Source organism: Vanellus vanellus (assembly GCF_965231255.1).
Source record: "Vanellus vanellus genome assembly, chromosome: 4".
Lineage (NCBI taxonomy): Eukaryota > Metazoa > Chordata > Aves > Charadriiformes > Charadriidae > Vanellus > Vanellus vanellus.
The window spans coordinates 47,781,621-47,803,807 of NC_138909.1; the positions used below are offsets into that span (position 1 = coordinate 47,781,621).

General features: G+C 39.4%; 2 protein-coding genes across 4 annotated transcripts in view; one reads left to right on the forward strand and one right to left on the reverse strand.

The window, feature by feature from the left end:
- Window positions 1-22,187, forward strand: part of CTNNA2 (catenin alpha 2) — a gene marked incomplete at its 5' end in the record, with an annotated part of 461,863 nt that overhangs the window by 273,600 nt on the left and 166,076 nt on the right. The gene's annotated exons all lie outside the window — the stretch shown is intronic.
- On the reverse strand, window positions 19,348-21,306 carry LRRTM1 (leucine rich repeat transmembrane neuronal 1; the record flags this gene model as incomplete). The annotated part of the gene is made up of 1 exon (XM_082482398.1): window positions 19,348-21,306. The coding sequence occupies exon 1, from the start codon at window positions 20,911-20,913 to the stop codon at window positions 19,348-19,350; it is 1,566 nt and encodes a 521-aa protein (XP_082338524.1). The 5' UTR covers window positions 20,914-21,306.

The following is a 22,187-nucleotide window of genomic DNA, read 5'->3' on the forward strand; positions in this document are numbered from 1 at the left end:
CCACTCGGTAATTTCACAGTTCAGAATGGTGCAGACGTAGTCACCGATCCAAGTATATGGATTCCTACACACTAGCTTTAAGGTAAAGGGTAGTTGTTCCCTGCCAATTACCTCAATCCGATGTAATGATTGCATTACCCGTCAGTTTGCATGCTGTCAAAAACTTACCAATACATACCCATGCACGTCTATATTTCACTTAAATATTTGTGTCTATAGATAAGGTTAAACTAAGAAAATTGATGAGATGGGTGTAAGTGAAAAAAGGTCTTAATTTTGCAAAGTAAAATGCAAAGTGGTCTTAGTGTTCCTAAAAAGCAATATAATATGGACAGTTATTTGGAAGAGTCCTAATACAGTTCAGTTGCAATAAAGGATTAAAATGCCAAAATTCTTGGCACAAATAGAAGTTATTTCATCTTCTGTGCTGAACTGTATTTACAGTTAGAAAATGCTTTCTAATATATAACGCAAATCTCTTTTGTTGCAAATTGAGCTGATTACTTCTTATCTTACCCGGCGTAGACATAGAGGACGATTGAACACAGTTTCCCTCACAAAAGATTTGAAAACCCTGTGTCTTTTTTTCAGAGCCACTTTTGTCTAGAATAGAGTTTCTTATCCTGTGAACATCATCTGATGCCATTCTACTGGCTGTTTAAATTGGAAGTATTCAATTAGCTTTAATTCAGCCATTTGATATGCTGGTGGCAGTATCTTATTACAAGGAGTTCTTTTTTTCTTTTCTGACATTAAGCAAATCTGTATTTTCAAATGACATTACTTACCTACTTGAAGAAATTACTCTGAAGTAGAGTGTGAATTTAGAGTGCAACAATTTCTGAGCCCTGATGGGGAAACTTGTACTACACAATCAGTCAGGGATAAAGGACCTTGCTGGAGGTGATTTGGGGTACTTTAGTGGAATTTGCTGCCAAAATTATGGCTGCTTCTGGAAGTAGCTGTACAAAGTCACTTTCAGCAAGCTGCTGTCCTCTCTGGTGGGACATATGTGTCCTTGTGTGGCTTGGAGACTGTGCCCTCTTGTATCTGAAATAGGAGTCCATGCATTTTCTGTGTGAGGAAATTTTGTGTCCATAACCCTGGCTTCACGCTCCCAAGAATCCTCCAGATCTCTGGGATGAGCTGATACTCCTTTGCCAGCATAATGCTGGAGAAACTTTGCTCATCTTTGAAAAATCTGAAGCCAGCCAGCTCAAGACAGAAATTTAGCAGAAACGTCCAGCAAAATTAAGGCTGTAACATCACTGGAGAAGTGGAAACCTTCTGGATTAACCAGGCTACCCGTGACCTGAGAATCAATCCCTTCAGTTAACATGGCAGAAGCAAAACAGCAACAAAATAGAATATTTTTTGTCTCTCTGATGGCCCTGATAAAATCTTTTTAAAATCTCTTTATGCTACAACCAACCTCTTTCACAGAGTTCTAAAAGAATGCTCTAATTGTCAGTGTTTATATTTTCTTAGCTGTTAAGCACTGTCTAACAAAGGTAGCCACTGACAGTGAAACAAGACAACAAGAAGGTTATTCAGGAGCACTATATTGATAGGTGAGAATTAAAGATTGGTATGAGATTTAACCAAGCCCTCCATGGAGTGATGTGTCTAAGAAAAAAAAAAAAAAAAAAAAAAAACCAACTTCCTCTGGATCCATCCAGATGTGCTTCAGTTTAATCAGCATCATCAATGCGAAGCTCCCATCTGTAGAAGCGAGGTGTGCTCCCACCAGAGAGGCAAAGGGAAAAAAGCTTTATAACCAAAAAGGTTCTGATTTCTCCATGATACTAGTGTAATTGTCAGCCTTTTAAATTCTTGTGATAAAATCAGGCTTTGAAATTACCTGAGCTGAGCTACCAACTTCTCAGGACAAGTCTAGAAATAACCTGTTGGCTATGAAAACCTACACTGAATAGCAAGATTGCAATTGAGCTCCCGTTATGCACAATTAGCTTGGCTTCCTACAAGGCTCCTGTGGTGAGGAGTGTAATCAGCTCACCTACACATATTGCAATTTCAGATGTTAATGCCGTAGTATTTCTAGGCCAACCTCCATTCCCTGGGAAAATACAGTGCTTGATCCATGTTTGGATAGGGACAGGTCCTACTGTTATGGACATTAGACAGAAACAGCAATGCTGCTGGCAGCTTCTCATCAATGATCCTAGGTTTGTGTTATTAAAATAATAATAATAATAATAATAATAATAATAATAATAATAATAATAATAATGTCTGAAATAACAGTGATGGAATCAGTCCAGCAATGTGATCCACCAATTTTTGAAAATACATACAAGCTTTGACGTTGTGCGTTAAATTCAGGTATAGACAGTTAGTGCTTTATTAACCACCGATATTGTATTTAAAATCTTGTGTCTGAAACTGGGATCTTTGCCCGTGAATACTCCTACTCCTTGGCAAGGCTAGAGAGTCAATACTATGTATCTTGATATAGGTTTGTGGCAAATGCCAAATGTGTTCTTGCCTGATTTTGTCATGTCAGCTGCCATTCTGCCTAAAGAACTGTTGAGGAAATGAGGCCTATTTTGATTGCAAAACACTAAAGTATTAATTCAATTGTCATACCAGCAGCGGTACCCTTGTAAGATAAAGCTAAGATGAGATTATTAGAGATATAAAGAAATTAAGACGACTGGTATTTATTTCGAAGAAGGCGTATCCTTTTATATGCGTTTATGTTTGTTCACATATATTAAGATGGATTCAGTAAAAGGCACTGACCTTGTGCAAAAACCTGCGTTATAGAACACAGGATCTTGCCATTACCGTTACCTGCCTCTTGATTCAGTCTTGTAGTGAACTGAGTACTGGAAATGTGATGAGGTTTCCACTGTTGCAGATAGTCTGAAAGTTTCATGTAAACAATGTTTATCTGTTTTACTACTGGTATTTTTACTAGCTTTCCAGTGACCTTTCTGGTTTCTGCTGGGCCTGCTTAAAAGCGCATGCAGATATATGATGATCTTCATGGGTCTTTCCAGGGATGACAGACTCGGCCATGACATACTTTCTTGTCCCGGATTTCTTAGGAGGCATCATTTAATTGTTAGCCCCATAATTATGTTGCCGAGTACACACCTGTCAGTAGCTGTTTTGAATGAGAATTAAATATTTTAGCTCTTGTAATATGCAGTTTCCTTAATTTTGTTTTTCTTTGACATTTCACTTCACACTTAACTATAAATAATAAACTACTTAGCTCATACATATCAATAAGAAAGTCTGTTAGAAGTGAGAGATTGCTTGCTTAATACCAACAAGTACTTTGGAGAACATCAAATCCCCTGACAGATGAGTGTTGCCACAAGGATTTATTTTGTTCAGGTTTTAACTAATATAGCTTCAGTTGCGTTTTGCTATTTAAGGATATTGAAGTAGAAGGTTATAGCAAAATGATTTATAGATAGTAATTGCATTTCCCAGCTTACCTATTTCCATAAATGAAATCACAGATTCAATTTGTACTTGATCTTTAGCACAACATCATTATTTGTATATTCCTTAGTTTAACTAGAAAGTAGTTTTCTTTTGTGCCTCCCCAAAATATTTAGAAGGTTTGGGACACATGCTAGTGTTGATTTTCTTCTTCTCCTCATAAGATACACAGAAATGTGTTTCTATATTTGGAGTATTTAAATTGTTAATTAAAAGAAGCATCTGAATTTTAAAGCAGTAAGGGAAACATAGCAAAGGGATGTGTTCCTATATTGTACTTTTATATGCTATATAATCAGCATCCTATAACAGGGGAATCAGAAAAAATATTGAGTCCTGTCCTGTATCTGGAAGTTGAATCTTAATTTATTCATCTTTAGTTGCAGAGATAGCACGCAATCAAATCTGTTACTTCACTAATTTGATTAGACAAAATAAAGTTGGACTGAAGGAACAAGAACCATCATCGTATTTTGACCACTCACTATAGCATCAATCTTCACACTCTGGTGTGAGTTAAGCAACTTAGTTCATTTTCTGCTTGCGAAATGAAGAGCAGAAAAAATAAGCACTTTAGGTAAAATCATATAGCTCCAATGAATTCAAGACAAGAAGATTGCCGGGCGGCTTCTAAAGCTGAACATGGAGCTTACCACTTCAGTGAATCTAAGCAAGTTTCTAAACCTATGCTATAAATAGACGAGTAGATGTTACTTAAAGTGATAGACTGACTGACTCAAAACAAAAGGTTTCCTATGAAGACCAGGGGCCAAAGAAGGAGTTAGGGCAGGAATGCTATTTCCAAAGCAGCTTACATTATTCTGCAATGTCCTCCTTGCTAATGTCACTAGCAAAAGAGAATTTTCCTGAATATCTTTCCTTCACATTGTTTCAATGCTCTTTTGTTCGCTGCGTAAGTTGTTCCTTTATTGGTTCCCCAGGTTGTCCATACTTGAATTGCCAGCAGACCAACAGGCCAGTCTGAGAACTGTTGCTTCATATGTTTGGTGTCACAGCTATTTAGGCACTTGAAATTTCTTTCAATTACCCAGTTTTATTGGAATCTGTTACTGTGGTCTGCTAGCCAAAACAGGGACTTTACTAAAAAATAATAAATTGCTGGCTAATATTATTTGCATGGTAATTGCTTTGCAGTGCCTATTAAATCAGTGTTTCTGGCACAGCTTTGTGATGGCAGAAGCAGGGATATTAATATACTATGACAAAAAGCTTTTCTCATTTTCTGTTTTATAAATTAATTACTGTTTTCCCATGGGGGTGTTGGGTGGGGAAACGTATCCGTCGTTACCCTCAGCTTCGTGGGATTTCGGTGAGGGCCATGTCGTGGGCTGGAAAATCGGTGACATTTGCAGATGTTTAGGGAAGTGCTTAATGGGACAGGCTCAGCTCTGCTGTAGACTTCTTGTGGCTTTGTGGCCCAGCTGATCGGCCAAGGAGCGGAAAATCCAGCCTGTTTCCAGCTTGAAATTGACTGATGACATGTGCCATTCATCAATCCGAAATGCCTGCCGTGCATCCTCAGCTCAATTAATCTGCGTGTATGCTGGAAGTCCAACACCTTCAGACCAAGCTGGATTTACTGTCTGTGCCTTCATTACCGGTTGAGCACATACACAATCATTTTGACACATCCAGATGAAACGGACTCTCTGGCCATACACTGGATGACAAAGCTGTCCCTGTTTCCATCGGGGATTTGCAGGCCAGAAATACCTGAGCCTCAGATAACTCCTGCTTCAGGATGCATAAAGCAATAGCTATCTCATGGTTTGATCTCAGTTTGATTTCTCCCTCCAGAACATTAATGGCGATTATATAGTGTATATGTTGTCTGGGAAGAGTCTTCTGAATCTGATTGCATTTGTTAGGTCTGGTCACAGCTCCTAGTTGGTTTTAGTAAGCGTTTGGTGAAGTTTGGGCTTGCAAAAAATAATCTTACAGGAACAACGTTTAACGTTATATAATGTACCCTGATTTAAACATTTCTAAGACGCTTCATACCAAAGCTCCTTTGTCTGGTGCATCATTGCGTACCATTGTCTTAGCTGCCATGATTTAAAAATGTTACTGTAAAGATGCTATCACACATTTTCTATATGATGATTTTTTCTTAAGTGCTCACAGGACTCACTGCAATTTGTAGCTACAGTTTAATTAATTAATAGGCATATGTAACTGTCAGTCAATAATTTAGATACTTCTGGCTCACAGTTTTTGGAATGGAGCTTGGTTTATGAAGAGTGAACAAATATACCATTCCATCTGTTAGCCAAACCACCTGGCACACAATCATTTGGGGCATAATTATGTAGTTGGCAAGAGTCTCAAAAAAATGTGATTTCTAGAGTTTTAATCCCAATTGATGCTTTACTTTGTAGTGATGGAAACCTGACTAATGCATCAAGGACCAGTTCTTTTTTTTTCACACCTCTGAATAAAATAACTTGTGTTCACCTTGTAAAAAATGCCTAACATGGACGAATATAGGAACCAAGAGACAGGCGTGAAATAAACCTGAGAGCATAATCACAGGAACGGAACTGAAGCTGGTCTGCTGTTATAAGCAGCTGAAAGGAGTCACGTAGGAGTTGCATCATTGTCCTCTTAGTCTCTGTAGGAAGAGACTTGGGACAATTTGGGAAATGATTTTTCCTTCTTGATGGTAGCGCGAATGTTTTTCTGAACTCTGGGTTTTGCAAGATTGCTACATCTGCAAATCTATTTTCCTGTTCTTTCGGTAATAAAATTTCTTCTTTAATCCTCTGGAAGCGCAGAGTACACACATAAGAGACTTAGCAAATTATATTTGAAATATAAAGAAACTTTTTCTTTTCAACTCCTGGAAGAGGAAAACAAACTCGTACAAGGTTAGCTATAGGTTAGATAAAACTTCTGAAGTAGGAGCAAATAGATACACTGTTTAAAAAGAAAAATAAATTGCTCCGACTAAGTGTTTACTGCTGGTTGCAAATAGTCTTTATGTGTACAGTTAAACATCATGCAGAAGTTGAACAAAAGTGTGTATGCAATGTATATTGTAAAGCTGCAGCTGGGGAAAGGCTGATTTAATGATGTAAGGTGAGTAGTGTTTGTAAGGCACACCTGGAGGCTTAAGCGGGTAGTTAGCATAAAACTTAGTCCTTTTTTACTAAAAGCAGTGAGATATCAAACAGAACCTGGAGCTGCTTTTGAAGTTTTACTGTTTGCTCTTGTTCAGAGCACATCCTCAGACTTCAACTTGTCCTTCTGCGTATTACAGAAAGACACAGGTAAAAATTTGCAATTGGAAATGCAAAGAAATGAGGTTATTGACGAGGGGTCTTATTTATAAATACGAAACAGCTGCTCAGAATAGTTTGCTTTGTTAAGGTTTGCTTCCTTGTGGTAAGTCATTGGCATGCTGTATTTTAGTGTCTGGAGAGACAGCATCCTCAGTTTTAATTCTTTGCATGGTTAAAGTCATTCAGTTATCATTCAGTGTAATTAAATGGCTTTTAAGATTTAATTTTAGTGACGGGAAAAATAATTTATCATCAAATTATGATTGAATGTTTTCTTTTTTTTTTTTGTTTTGGTTTTTTTTTTGATATTGGGGAACAGACTTTGAGATAACTTTAGTAATAAAAATGCTTCTGGTAGTCTGTAAAATGCATTATCTGTAATGAAAAAGGAATCGGTGATATTGTTAATTAACAAGTGATGAATTAGTCTGGAACCTGACACTTCATTTAGCCCAGTAATGGCATTCAAGGGAAATCACAAATGACACTAGGTTGTCATTCTGAAGAAGCCCCTTTTCTTCAATTCGTAGAAACCTATGGCTCTTCAGCTAAAAATCAGTGTTTGCCTTTTGTCTACTGTAAGGAGAAATCTAGTTTCCCCCCTAGTTTCCCAAATTATTATTTGACGGTGTAAGACTGAGAAGAGTAAGTTCTATGTATGAAAATATGCATTTCCTGTATGAAATTAAGCATATTATTGCATTTAAACAATGGGTAAAGAATTCCCACCCAGTATGAGGTGCTCAGCCAAATACTCCAAGTCGCTCGCTCACAATCACTTCTGCAATTGCCAGAAACATGTATATGCTTGTATACGTAAGTACTGGTGGGAAAATAGGTGTCCTTAGTGCATCAGTCTGGATGTCTTCTTTCCATATTTAGCAGAGTATCAGTTTTCTTTAGGTTTCCCTGTAAGCTTTTCCTTCTTCTTGCACCCATCCTCATAGTACTCAAGTGCCTTTTTATTCTTTTTTTTTATTGTCTGTGCAGTTCCTTATTTTCTTATTCTTGAAACTGTCTTGACAGTGGGCATTATGAAAACAAGAGTTGTCTGATATTTCGTCAGTAAGGGATAGACTATCAAACTTGCTCTGACTATGGACAGTGATGAATTGAATTAATTTTATGCTGGAAGAGCAAAACGCTTACGTTATTACGTACAAATCATTTGAATAATCTGTTTTCTAAATATTTTTTAATTAGGTAAAATTATGAAGACGCATTGGAAACGGGTTCATTTTTAAATTTAAGACAGGAAAAGTCAAACTGTGCCTTGTTTGTTGTGTTAGTCTTTAATTTCAGTCGAAAAAATTAGTAACAGCATATTAAAATGAACATAAAAGTGCTATCTTTGAACTCCGTCTAAACAGTCTTCGCCAAAAGCCACCATAAGATACAGCAAGGCACGCTCTTAGATGGGTAACGGGCAATTTCAGAATAACTTGTAGAAATGCAGTAACTTTGCTTCAGTTATTAAAATGCATATAGAGTGCATAGTGTGCTACAAGCCTTAATTAGACACACTTTCTTGGGCAATTTCTTAATAAGTCACTTACAGAAAGGGTTACTTAATTTGTCTGTATATTGGACACATAAATTAACCTATATTTAAAAAAAAAAAAACACTAGTAAGGATGGCATTTGAAGCAGAGATGGAGAAAACTGAAGCGATGGGCAGATTTTGCAAGAGAAAAACGTAATCCCTTTCTACTTCTTCCCTTCCCTGTGACCGCGGCCTATTACACCAGAGTTTATTGGCTTGAGGATGGAGTAGGCTCCCTGAAAGCGCAACCACAGGATGTTCACTTCTGCTCCAAGCAGAAGAGGAGAGAACAGGAACTTAAACAAAACATACAGTCCTAACAAGGTAATTGGTTCTACCAACAGTTCTAACAAGGTATCTGGCATTATCTCAGCCAGAACCACAGCTCCTTTCCAGTCCTCAGCAGCACTCCTCAGTGCATCCGGCTTAGCAGCTCAGCTCCTCCTGGCCACAAAATGTTCTAAGGTAGGATTGTTAAAAGATAGGAACAGAAAACGGTCTGTTATATTGCATTATTCTGGACTCAGTGATCTTAAGGGTCTTTTCCAACCTAAACGATTCTACAATTCCGAGAAATTGGTAAAAATGGGGATTCTTCCAATTGTAGCAACTGTCCTATAGAAGACAGAGGAAGCAGTAACTGACAAAGAAGCACCTGTGTGTATTTGAAACACGGGGATGTGAAGGGTTTGTCTGGCCTCAGTTTCTCCAGGTGACTGTAGCTGTGCAGGTTGGTTGGAAACACTGAAATTCAGTGACTGGTCCATGAGCAGGAAATTAAAAGGACCGTTTCCACCACATGGTGTGCCTTGTCCCAGATGCTGTTCCTAAAAAAGCACTTTTCATAATCTAAAAAATTTTAGGGGTATATGTACAAAATGAACTCAATATTCCCATTTCCGTACAGTTCTTTTTTTTCAGTGCCTATTTTTTGCATCAGTGTTGTCTTGTACAATGAGTTCCAAAGTTTATTTTTTAATTTATGATAATTTCTGATGCTAGAGTGTATCTGGGCCCCTGTCGCTCTCCATATCCTCTTCTCGCAGGTATGTACAAGCATATCACAAGAAAAAATTACCTCTGCTGTAAAACAGCTTCTGCGCTAAGTAATGACAAGAAACAACGAAGGAATACGGCAGGCAGTTTAATGAGGAATAGCAAATAATAATAATATAAAGGGAAGCAACATAAAACTGTGAGTGGAATAAAAAAGAGAGGGTGTGTGCTTGTTGTAAAATCAATTGCCAGTGTATTGCCTCTCTCCTTCGTGATTTTATTTCTGCAATAGCCCTATGCGGACTGGCCACTAGAGGGGGAATGGATACACAGTTTGCTCCTGTGCTGCAGTTGTAGGTCCGGTTTCTTTGTCTCTCTCCTTACACAGAAACTTTCCCCAATCATTCATCCTTTCAGTTGTCAGTAGCTTAGCCTTATATAGCACTTATATCCTTTCCTAACTTATCCTTAACAGAACTGGGGACTGTTTTCTAACTGAGGGCATGGTAGTGATTTATATCAAGCTATTTAATTTCTTGAGAGCTGTTCTGGTATATATACATTTGAGATGTTATTCCACTTCTCTTTTTTTCTCCTTTTTTCTTTTTTTTTTTTTTTTCTGTGCAGACTGAGCAGAGATTTTTCAATGCAATATCCAGAAAATAGTTGCCCAATTGTTGCATATGACTTACATCTCCAAGGCAGGGATGAACAGTTTTCCTTATATCTTGTCTTTCGTTTTGTATTTGACAATTCAGAATTTCATCCATCAAAGCTTATATAATCTTCAGCTTTTGGAAGTCCCTTTACGCATCCTCGTGATTTTCATTTCTTTTTGTGATATAAATAATCTGTCAATTGAAAAATGCCATACATTTCCTGATCGTAGCTCGGATGATTCAGCAGCCCTGGCCTTGGGACCATACTGCACTCCATTTTTTCGCTGTATTGAGTGAAAAGCCACTGTATTTTTGGGTGCCTATCTAGTTTTCTGGGACCGTGGAGCATGTCTTAATTATGAGAAACTAAATATCTTTTAAAGGTATTTTTTTCAAAAGCTCTTTAAAAGTCCAAATTTAAAATTGCCTTTTTTTATATACCACTTTGTTAATATTATTATGGTAGTCCAAAAGTTCAGGACTGCAGGTTATTACAGAAGCATGATGTTACTCCACAGATGACCAGTCAATTTATCTCTATCGTATGGTATTACAGAACTTAATAAATCTTGAAATGAGCTTAACAGCTACTGAGATAAGACTTACCGCTCTGTTATGATCATCTCTAATCAGCTCTAAACTAGGAGAAGTGCAGTGTATTTTAGTTATTCAGAATTTGGTGCAACAGCTACTTTTACTAGAAATCTTCCTTTTTTACTTGCTCCTACACTTCATTTTTACACTTTTTTTTTTTTTTAATTTCTTGATAAACATCATTTGGATGTCCTGATTTGTTGTTTTAAATACCCTAGTGCTTTAAACACTCTAAGTTTTATTTCCCAATTGCGAACATCTCTATTACCTGGAAACAATAGATCTTAGATAGATTTTAGTGTTTGTTTCAAGTTTGATTTTCCAGGACTTATTTGTCAAATCCTCATTAAGAGTTATCATTAACAGCCATAGCTTGACTCCTTCGCTAATGAAAAATTGGGGCTAGATAATTCTGTATAATTGGAAAAAACATAAGAGAAAAGTTTTCAACTCCTTTTTAAAATGAAAGATACTCAGTGTAACTTCATTAAACTACTTAGGGGAACTCTTGGGGAAGATCTTCATTCCACTAACTAGAATAATCTAATGTAACCCTTTACGGTTGCTGGAATCAGGGAAATACATTCACAAACCCAATGCAATAGGGTTTACTTCGGGCTGGAAGAGCCGCCCATCCTAAAAAAACAACTGTTGGTTTAGCATATGTCACATAAAGCAAAAAGCACAGTCTGCGAGGGTCCTGTTCTGTGCATAACAGCAATAAAATAGTTAAGGTTTTTAAAAACATACCAAAAAGCCCATCATGACAGAGCAAAGATGGACAGAGGAATAAGCTCAGGGTTCAGCTTCAGGGGGACTTCGTGGATTGCCGTTTCCCCCACTGCAAACACATGTTTGTATACACTCATTTTGTCATCAAATATCACCACAGTTTTTTTCTTTTCCTTTGATAAGTTCCTCCTCTGTCGGTTATCACCTAATTTTCTTTCTGATTAATCTGCTGTGGGCACTGTCCCCTTTTCAATTTTCCCCTTTATTTTTTAGCAGTGATTTTCTCTGTCCTCTGTAATTCACCTTTTTGCAGTCGATGCTCGATGCTCTCCACCTGCTGCAAGCTTAAGCATTGTCCCACGCAGTGGCTTTTTGTGTGTTGTTTTTTTTTTTTTTTCCCCATAAAGAGTATGTCAGATGCATTTCTTCTACTTGTTTATTGTCTCCGTTATTTCTTTGTCTTTCAGGCCATAGGATTCACATTCAATTTATTAGACTACAGCAATTACATAATAAATTCATTACATCCAGTTGTTGTTTGGGAATTTGATCTGACAGTAGCATTGGGTTTGAGGCTGTTTGTAAAGGTAGTTACAGTGCAAGCGGAAGGTTTGTGAAGACGAAGGCGGCTGCATATGCTGGTAACGAAATACAGAATGTCCAATATGATGTGACATTTACATGAAATTAAGGTAAACATTTGACATGCAGTGGCCTCTTTAGCATGGGGATTGCAAACCTTTTAGCAGCAGCCACAAGTTTCTGTTTGCTGTTGAAAAAATTGCTTTGGGAAATAATCTGGATCAGAGAAGTAAATTTTTCTGTCAAGGTAAACTTTAGTACGGAGGCAAGTTTAAGAAAAAGAAGGCGGAGGGGGGCGGGGGATCCCTAGACGGTTTATCTCATTATTATTAACGTTCTTTAATATTTACCAGGCTCTCTTAGCAAGCCAGGCTGTCAGTAGAGGCACTGAACTACAGAGACAGAGTCAGGTTTACTCCCGGGAGCTCACTTTACCTCTCATCTTGCAAAGAGGGTTGATAGCAGGCGTGTTTCCAAGGGCTGGCTGTTGTTAAAAGAGTGAAAACTTCTGGAATTCAATAGCTGTGGACTGTTCTGGCAGTTTAGTTTGGGGGTTTCAGGGTTTCCCTGTTCCCTCCCCCCCCTTTTGATTCACTATGCTTGTGAGGTTCTGGGAATGAATAATGGGATAGTAGGTAAGAAGGAATAAAAATTAGAGGGAAAGCGTATATTTTAAAAGGTGTTCAGCAATCTGTTCTCAGTTTGAGTCCCCCAGCTCTTAGGAGCATGTTTGCTTATACCGTATTGTAACCACTAGGGTACAGAGGTGCGCTACTTCAGGGAGATTTCGGATATGTAAGCCGCATCCTTCACTGGATAAACCCTTAAATCGATTCGATATGCCCATGCATATTTTTTTATCTCAGATTTTCCTGGAAATACAATTTTGGGTCCTCTCTCCGGTGTCCTGCTCTGGTTTGCTATTAGGAGAAAGATACGTCATAAAAAAGGCCAGAACAAAGTTTGTAATAAATGAAGGACCAGGCTTAGTGTCTAACCACGTCAGTCGGAGAAATCTGCTGTGATAAAAACGGTAATTCAGTGATGAAGTAGATTTTTATACTTACCTATGACCTTTGAAATCCTGGATTTAGTCTTTGTTAGCTCAGAAATGAAACCGAATTGGTCATGTTCCCATAGCACCCGTGTTGAAAGACATCTTTCTGGCGGTAGTTACTGTGTCTGGTGAGGATGTGAAGAACGTGAGAGCAGTGAAATAGTTTAAAATAAAAAGTGCCTTAGCAGAATAGTAGGTGCTGTTTGCCAGGCACGGACACATATAATATTATCCTTTAGCCACTTCCAATTATCTCTAATTTCTGTAAGTGATGTACATATTTGAATTTTGGGGAAGAGGAGAAGTGGAGGAAAAGGTGAAAAGCTGATGTTTATTTTAAACTGATTTTCTTCTCTTGTGATGCAAATCTGGGTACTTTGAACTCAAACTCCTTTCAGTGCAGCCTGTTACGTTTGACTGTCTCACCCAACTATCACACCAGCAAAAGCGAATGAGAACAGTAATCGGTTTAAAGGCTGAATAATTGTGTCTGAATGCCAACAAGTGACGTTATCTTTATAACAAAAAACAATTGCCCTGTTCTCACGGAAATACAGATCTCATTGCAAATATGTTCACTTTAAAGCAGACACTCTGCAATAAATTTGCAGTGCTCTGCAGCATTCATCTTGGATCTTCACAGCCACCCACCCAATTACAGGCTGTGTCTTGCCAGCAGAAGATTGTTGCTTGGTTTCTGTAATATTTTTGTAGCCGTGCTTTCCTCTACATAACTTTAGAGGTAGACTGCCCTTACTCCTTTCCTTTCGCCAGGTTTTTCTACTGTAAAAAAAAAATAAAAATAAAAAAATAATTGGCTGGTACGGAAAGTCTTTTCCATGGCTCTAAATGTGATACTTTTTTACGCGGAATCTACTCTGAATAGTTGTTTCTAATACCTTAATAGCTCTGGTTTATGTCAGTAATTAGATGAAAGGTTAATCTTTAAATCACCAGCATTTCCTAAATTCCTAATCAACTTCATGCTTGGAAAGGAACCCGTATAAATGCTCAATTTGTTAATATTAGACTGGGTTGAGCAGGTCAAGGAAAAGTGTAACCTTGGTGCATAATGATAAACTGAACACAGCAAAAATATCTCAGATGTTTGTCGTAATAGCTGTGAATGGGAAAGCTGAATAGGAGGGAGAATGAGTGTGGGTACAATTAGCAGGAGAATCTGCTATAGCTCAGGATCACCCCTCTCTCTAACTGAGGGTGGGGAAAAAAGCTATTTTGGGTAGACAAGTCTGATTTTCTAGAAAGTCTGTGGTGAGCTGTGGCTAGGATAGCTAAGAAGTCGTGTTCCCCCCCCCCCCCCCCCCCCCCCCAAAAAAAAAAAATCAGTGGAAGAGGCATGGTGCTGGAGTTCAGTGAAAAAAATGATGGATGAGGGGGACATTGTGCTCCCAGGGAACAGGGAGGTGGCAGAGGAAATGACGGGGTTGTGTGCGTGTGTGTTTGGGAAAGCATGTCCGTCTGCGCCTCTGTAAATGAGAGCGTTTGTGTGCGACTGTGAGTTTGAACAGACAGGGAAAAAAGAGAGGCAGAGAGAGGTGCTGAGTATCTTTCTTAAATCTCTGCTGTTGTCCTTGCCACAGTTTCAACGCGGGAGGTGAAGGCACTGAAAAATCTTGTTTTCCTCGTGTGCACAGTGGTCCCCTTGCCTTCTCACCGGTTCTCGTCTTCCCTTTCATCCTGTCCCTTCACCTCTTCCTTTTCTCTTTCTTGCTCAATGAAGCTATTTAGTGTTGTACCCTCCTTGACAGAAGCTGTTTCATCCCTGCTTGCTCAGTTTTTAAAACTGCTTTCTCCACCCACCTTCAGTCTTGGTTTTTCATCTGTGCTAGTCCTTTAGATTTTCCGTCTTTAAGAAAGAAAAGGCAAAGGGAGCCAGCAACAACCTGATTTAGTTGTCGTTACTCCGGTCTTTTCTCTCATCTTTTGTCTCTTCTTCATTTCTTTTATTATTATTACTGTTATTATTATTATTATTATAGCACAAGAAATAAGCTTCCTAATTTAATACTCCTTATTTGCCATTCTGAATACCATTGGAGAAGCTGGGGGGGAAGGGGAGGGCTATTCAGAGTGTCCTTTTGCTACTGATGCAGAACGAGACACGTACAAGAAACAAATTTAGCCCATCTCAAAAGCAAATGAGGGGCTTTATATCAGAACCAAAGAAAATGATCAGATAGGCTCATTTCAAGTGCCCCTCAATGCCTTAGCCATAAAAACATACAGAGCATATTAAAGCATACAAAAATATCCTTAGGTATCATTAATGATCTTTCTCTGGCACACGTATGCAAGGCAGTTACGAACCAGGCATTGGGACTGCATCTTCAGAGTGGTACAGAGCATCTAGCTATTGCTGTGCTCATGGAGAAACACCCCCTTGGTCTAACCCCCTGCAGTACTCAAACAGTGTGGTAAAGGAGGGAATTTGCAGCTTTAACACAGACTTTCTTTGTATTTTATATATTCAGGCCAGAAACAGAATGTGGTACATTAGCATTGATTCTGTGGATTCATATCACTTTTTTTCTTTTTTAAAGTGGTACAGAAAGGAAGGAAAAAGACAGAAAGGAAAATAAATCATCCCTTATATACATTCAAAGCATACACAGCAACAGTTCCTTCATCACTGGGTGCACTGTGAGTGTGTATTGATGTTAGCAGCAAGAGATTGCATATTAGAGATCTATAGCACTGGTAGTGTTAACCATCTTCAAAAAAGGTAGTCCTTTTGCTTGCCTTTCACCCTGTCTTGTACGTTAAAAGACACTTAAAATGAAAATAATGTTAATTACCTAATTATAGAAGGGAGATTAGTCCTATTAAGTGGAACATTAAAAGGGGAATATTTCAAATATTTTCATTCTTTCAATATTCCCCAAGCATCTTCTGAACAACAAACTGTCACAACTAACCCCCAAAGTATCTTTTTTTTTTGGTTTTTCTTCCTTTGTTTTTTGGAGCCATTTCGTAAACCAGAGTAAGGGCATCAGCAGAGAGGGAATGACGTATCTCTGGACAGTTGGTGAACATGAAATCTAGGAGAAAGACTTAGGGAGAATTTGTCCCTGCAGTTGCTATAAATGCAATACAAATATAATAACTCTCATATATAGCAATGCAAGCAGCCTGGAGCAGGATGAGTAACTGGATTTGCAATAGCTGGAGTGAAATTAAATACTTTCTCCTTTATTTCTTCACAGTCGATATATTTTTGATGTAAACTTTCAGAGTAGGTGTCGGCACCCTGTGGAGTACCTTCATGCCACGTAATAGCAGTGACACCCCTCTTCCCACCGGTAGATATTCAGAGCGTATCCAGATCTCCAGATATCCTCTGGAGATCATCAGGAGGCTGTCTCTAGAAGATTTTCCCCTTAGGAAAGATTTCTGCGTGAATATTTTGAAATGTAACGTTTTCTGAAATTTAATAAGTGCTGTGCTCTATATGGTGGATCCATCCGTCATCCTGCTAAAGGTGGCGAGTCATTGGCGGTCATTACCTCTCTTCAGGAGAAATGGCAACAGGCAATACCGAAATCAGCTCTCACTTAAGAAATCACTGCACCTTTAAAGAAAAATGTTCTGTTCAGTTTACTTGAGCTGTCAATGCAAGATGCATGAAGCACAGAGGTGAATAAATTCCAAAGACGGAATTGCTCACGTCTTTGCAAACATAGCTTGAGGTTGCTAACACCAATAAACAGCAGGAATAATTCCAGAGAGGTGCAATCACTAGTGTGTTTAAAATACAACCCACAAATATGCTAAAAATACACAGAAATACAACCACAGGATGATTGTTTGTCAGTATCAGTCTTGCATCAGATTTACAGGGGCAAAGCCATCACTGCACCAATACGTTTCCTTATAGCGACAGGGGGGGTCACTATAGAAATAAAGCTAATTCGTTTGTGGTTTGGTTTTTGGGGTTTTTTTTTTTGTTGTTTTTTTGGTTTTTTTTAACCGTATGCAGACAATATTGTAACAATCTTGGGTGGTTTTGGAAGTTTCCTGGCAACTCATTGCAATCGGTCCTTCTGGTTGCAGTGCTGCATGTTGATTTGAGGAACCTATAACGTGGTGCAAAGTTAAAGAGCCAATTTTTCGCAGTTAAATTCCCTATTGATTTCAGAGAAGGGTTTAACGGGGAAAATGCATATATTTTGGCCCTCAGTTAGAGTGGCATAAAGTATTTTCTCTTAAAATGTGATCAAGCACCGAAAGAAACAAGGGTCTCCTTACCTACTCTCTGCCCTCACTGGTAGGTTCATATCTGGGCACTCAACCCCTCGGGTCACTTGGGAGTTTCGGGATGGATCAGGCCCTTGTAGGTTTGAGGCATAGAAACAGAAATGTGCATTTGTTTAAAGAGAAAAAAAGCCTATTCTTAACAGTGCTAGCTTGTTTCGAAGCTGTGGGTGAATTTTCAGTGGCTTTAGTAAAAAAACCAGTTGATTTTCATTAAATTTTCTATGAAAAAGTCCTCTCCCAATACATAATGTCATTGCTTTCATAGAGGACATTATAGTCTCACTAAATAAAAATTTTGATTAAAAAGCTATCGTCATATTAAATATTAACCAGCGTGAGATGTACCAAGCAGAGGAAAATAAGTTCTGACTCCTTAAAAATAGTTTCAGTCAGGAAAAAATATCAAATTCACACTTTGTGTTTAAAATTAATGGCTAAACCCTGCTGTGCAGGTTAAAAACAAAGGGTTTATTCTGTGACTATTCTCTGCTTTATAAGTCTGCTGTAGCCTTTCAAGAGTAGGTGGCACTTTGATGCTATAAAAAAGAAAAAACCCTGTGTTAAATTAAAATGTAGGTTAGATTTCTGATTTTTTTCCTCTATTGGTGGCAACCTAAGGATAGAAAAATATGTACAAAGCATAGAAATGTTATCCGATTCATTATCCATAACGTTTTATTATTAGCATGTAATGCTGCATGAAGAAAATTTCAAGATGTTATAAAACTGCCTCATCTTCATTAGTATGAGAGGAGTTGTTGAAAGGATCGATCAGTAGGTTGTTCACATACTGGAATGAAAAATCCAAAATACAAGGAAAGGAAGCCTTTATTTAAGGGCAGTCAAGTAAAACAGCTGTGTGATTCTACATTATTAAATCAGTGCTTATATCCATCAAGTCCATTTATCAGTCATTAGTGAGGAGGGTTTGAGATACTTTCAGCCTCTGCAGAGATTTTAGATTTGTTTTGTTAATGACGGGCTGGTGGGGAAAGTGAGGGACACGAGATAGGCTTTGCTAGCAGTTTACTATAGGACCCAGAAGTATGCTCTAATAACTCTCTCTTACTCTGACAGCGTTACAGCTGAGGTTTCGCTCTTGAAACACACACAGGTTTCACTACTGAGAACCGAATAGCTTTTGCTCTTCTCCATTCACCATGGCACCACAGTGCACAACGCAAGGGTTTCTTTGCTCTTAGGGTATCTCTGAACAAGCATAAAGTGGGGAACGCTAGTAAAAGCCCTTAAATTTAGATTATTTTTTTTTTTTGGTCTTTTGTTTTAAGGAAAACGAGGACAAGCACTTTGTTTGGCAGTGTTTCGGTTGTTTGGGTTTTGTTGGTTTTTCTTTTTAGTGAGACTTTGCAATACGATCAGTTTTGATACAGAATACTTCTAAGGGGTCATGATGCAGTTTTTATGGATCTTACAGCAACTAACAAGTGAGCTGTACTTAAAAACCCTCAGAAATCCTGCCCCGGGGGCCCGGTCAAAACTTCGGCCTTTCTGAGGTACACCGGCTCCTTGTTGTACTGACATCCAGTTACAGGTAGCACATTAACAAAAATATCATTCCAGTGTCATGCTTCATATCTTCAGTAACATGATGTAAGTGAATGTGTACTAATTACAATGTGAAGCCATCTGGTTAATTTTAAGCTTGCTATTTTATGTGGCTCCTTTGCTCCTGGACTTTCATTTCAACACTCGGTATGAAGAGAAAAAGAGGTTAAACTGTTGCATTTTGTATACAGGGAACAATTCATGTAATGTACACCAGTCTGTAAAAACTGTAAATGCTATTTTTTTTTATTTTAAACAGTTGTCTTAGTTTACAAAAGATCAATAATTGGTACCTTTTTACACTCTCAGATTCCTGAATATTGACAGATCTTCAAAGGGAGTATTAGCATATGAAATCTTAAGATTGACTGTCCTGAAGATTTTTTTAAGACACGATAAAGCTAAAATGTCGAGTCTTTTAGACAGCCCCTCTTAACAATTTCGGCAGAGGAGCGCGTCAGAAATCACCAGCACAGCACAGCCATCCCCCCCCCACCCCCCCCGTGCCACTGTCTGCCTGCACGCTGTTATTTGGTTGCACACTGTTTAAATCCCCAAGGAAAATCACACCTCGCATTCCCTCGCTGGCTGCTGGTGACAGGAACAAGATCCGTACTCATTAATGATCACCAGGGCTCCCTCAATGTGGTTGGGTTTGTAATCAACGTAATACTCCTGGGCTGACATGGCAGCCATTTGATGCATGGTCTGTTTTTGCTTCTGCTTTCTGCGCTGTGTTACAAAGCACTGTCTTAGTTGCCTTAAGCCGGCCGGAAAGCACTTCCAGGAGACGTACAACACTAAAACCACGATGAGGAAGGAAAAAATCAGTGCCATGGTCCCCGTCACCACCTTGTGAATCTGGACGGCGTTCTCCGAGTTCTCGCTGGGCATGGTCACGGTTATGGCGTATGTGGTTCGGTCCCCTTCGCTGTCCTGCACGTCGTAGGTGGCGGTGGCAGAGCCATAGCTCGACGTTTGGTCGCTGTTGTTCGTTACCGGGGAGAGGGTGTTCACGCTCGTTGGGTCTGCCGCGTCTTCGCACAAGTGAAAAGCGTACACCGCGTCCAAAACATCCTCGCCCTGTGCGTACTCGGGGGTGGCACAGAGCAGGTTGCTGTCGTAGCGACCCTTGAAGTTGCTCAGCCAGGAGGCCAGGGCGCAAACGTTGCGGCTGCAATCCCAGGCGTTTGCCGAGAGGCTGATGCTAGTGAGGGACTTCCAGGAGTCGAGGACTCGGGAGTCGATGTAGGTCAGCCGGTTGGAGTCCAGCTGCAGGGATTTGAGGTGAGGTACGCTCTCGAAAACGTGAGGTTCGATGTATTCGATTTCGTTGCCGGAGAGATCCATTTTCTCAAGTTGCCATATCCAGTCCAAAGTGTTTACTACGATGGTAACTTTATTCCTTCGCAAGCAGAGAGAGTGCAGGGAGATGAGCCTGGGAAAATGGGCCAAATTCACCTTCACCAAGTCATTGTGCTCGAGGTGCAGCTCGGTGAGTTTGAACAAGCCTGCAAAAGAGTTTCGAGCCAGGCTCTTTAACTGATTGTATCCTATGTCTAGAAACTTCAGGCTGCGGCAGTCCTGAAAAATTCTCACCGGCACGAACTTGATGGCGTTCGACCGCATGTGCAAAGTTGTTAGTTTTCTCAGCCCGTGGAACAGGTCGGGCTCCAAAGACTGTAGGTTGTTGTATGATAAATCCACACTGCGCAAGTTGGGCATGGGTCGGAAAGTGGTGTTGGGCAGTTGGGTTATTTTGTTGGAACTCAGGGTGAGCTCTTTAACTCGCCGCAATTTTTGAAAGGCATTCCCCTCCACTGAGCAAATGTGATTGTGATCCAGATAGAGCCACGTGAGCTGCATTAACCCTGTGAACTGTCCATCATGCAGCTCTGAAAGGCTGTTGTACCGCAGAGACAAGCCCATCATGCCCGACAGGTTGCGAGGCAGCTCTGTAAGATTCAGTGATTCACAGTACAAAAGCCTGCCCTCACACCGACATAGCTGTGGACACCCACTATTCACGGCTGGAAGCATTTTAGAAAAGATACCCAGCGTACACAATATCAACCCCGGGGGCTTCCTCAGCAGCCAGTTTAAACAGAGACCGATAAGAAGGAAATCCATTAGCAAGAATATTTCCAAATATGCTCGAGAATGTCCATTGAATCTTTCCGAATTCTACATCATATTTTATTTAAGGGAAAAAAAAAAAAAAAAAGACAAAACCCAAAACCCAAACAAAGCCAGAAAACCAAAGCAAAACAGCAAACAGAGCAAACACAGAGGCAAATATTTCACTTTACAGCATGCAGGAGCTGCGCAGCATTAAAGTTCACAGACATTCAAAGGTAAAATGATAGTGATTTTGTTCATGTTAAATGCTGCAGCAAAGAAAAAAAAAATCTTTCTTCATGAAAGAATTTAATTAAAAAGTGTCTTACCCACCCTTTTCCAGAGAGTGACAACCTCCATTCAGTTGCTTCCTTTGTGTTTGGACTAATTATATGCAGAGCTAAAAAAGACCCCTCTGTGCTACAAATTCGGTCCCTTTCAATTTTGTGCAAGGCTGGCAAGCTCACAATGTCTCACTTCGCTTCTGCTCAAAGAGCGAAAGGCTTGTCCAGCTAGCTTTTGAGCTGCCTCCTAGGACCTGCAAGTTTCAGAACTATGTACATGAGCTTGATCTTCTCCTTCTCCCTCTGTCCTTTTCTCTGCAGTTAACACTGTGGCGTGAAAAAAACTCCAAACTCTTTACTAACGACTCCACAGGATTTGTCAATCTGTTTAATGTCCATCATTTGCAACGACCATTGACCGGCACAACCTTTACTCCATAGAGAGGTTACCGTTCATTCACTGACCGGCTAAGGGTAGCTTTATTTCCCATTCTTTGTTCGCTTTGCTTGTTAGGTGATGCTTAGAGCAGAGAGAGACAGCAAGAATCCCTTCCCTTCAGCTGAGCAGTATGTTGCTAGAGCATGCAGAGGCACCTAGTGTTCACTGAGTGTCGTAAGCTGCTCATGATTGTACGCCTGCACTGTGCATCTCAGACATGGGCAGATTGAAAAGGGGTGGGCATAAAACCAACATTCGAGCGAACCAGGAAAGTAATATATGCTCTTTGATGAAATGGAAAATACTTTAAGCCTAGCTCGCCATTTCTCAAACAGGCACGCGCACACAGCCGCACAAATCATCAACAGCGAGGCAGTGCTAAGTAGGAAGCTCGAGAATTAGGATTCTCTCTCTCTCGTTTTTTTTTTTTTTTTTTTTTTGCTTTTGTCTAAAGTCTGAATTTATAAGCTATTAGCCGGGAGAGGGAGATACCTGATTTCTTGCTTTGGGAAGGAATGTGAAAACCAGTATCTTCGGATTGCTTTTTCTCTCTAATTCTGATG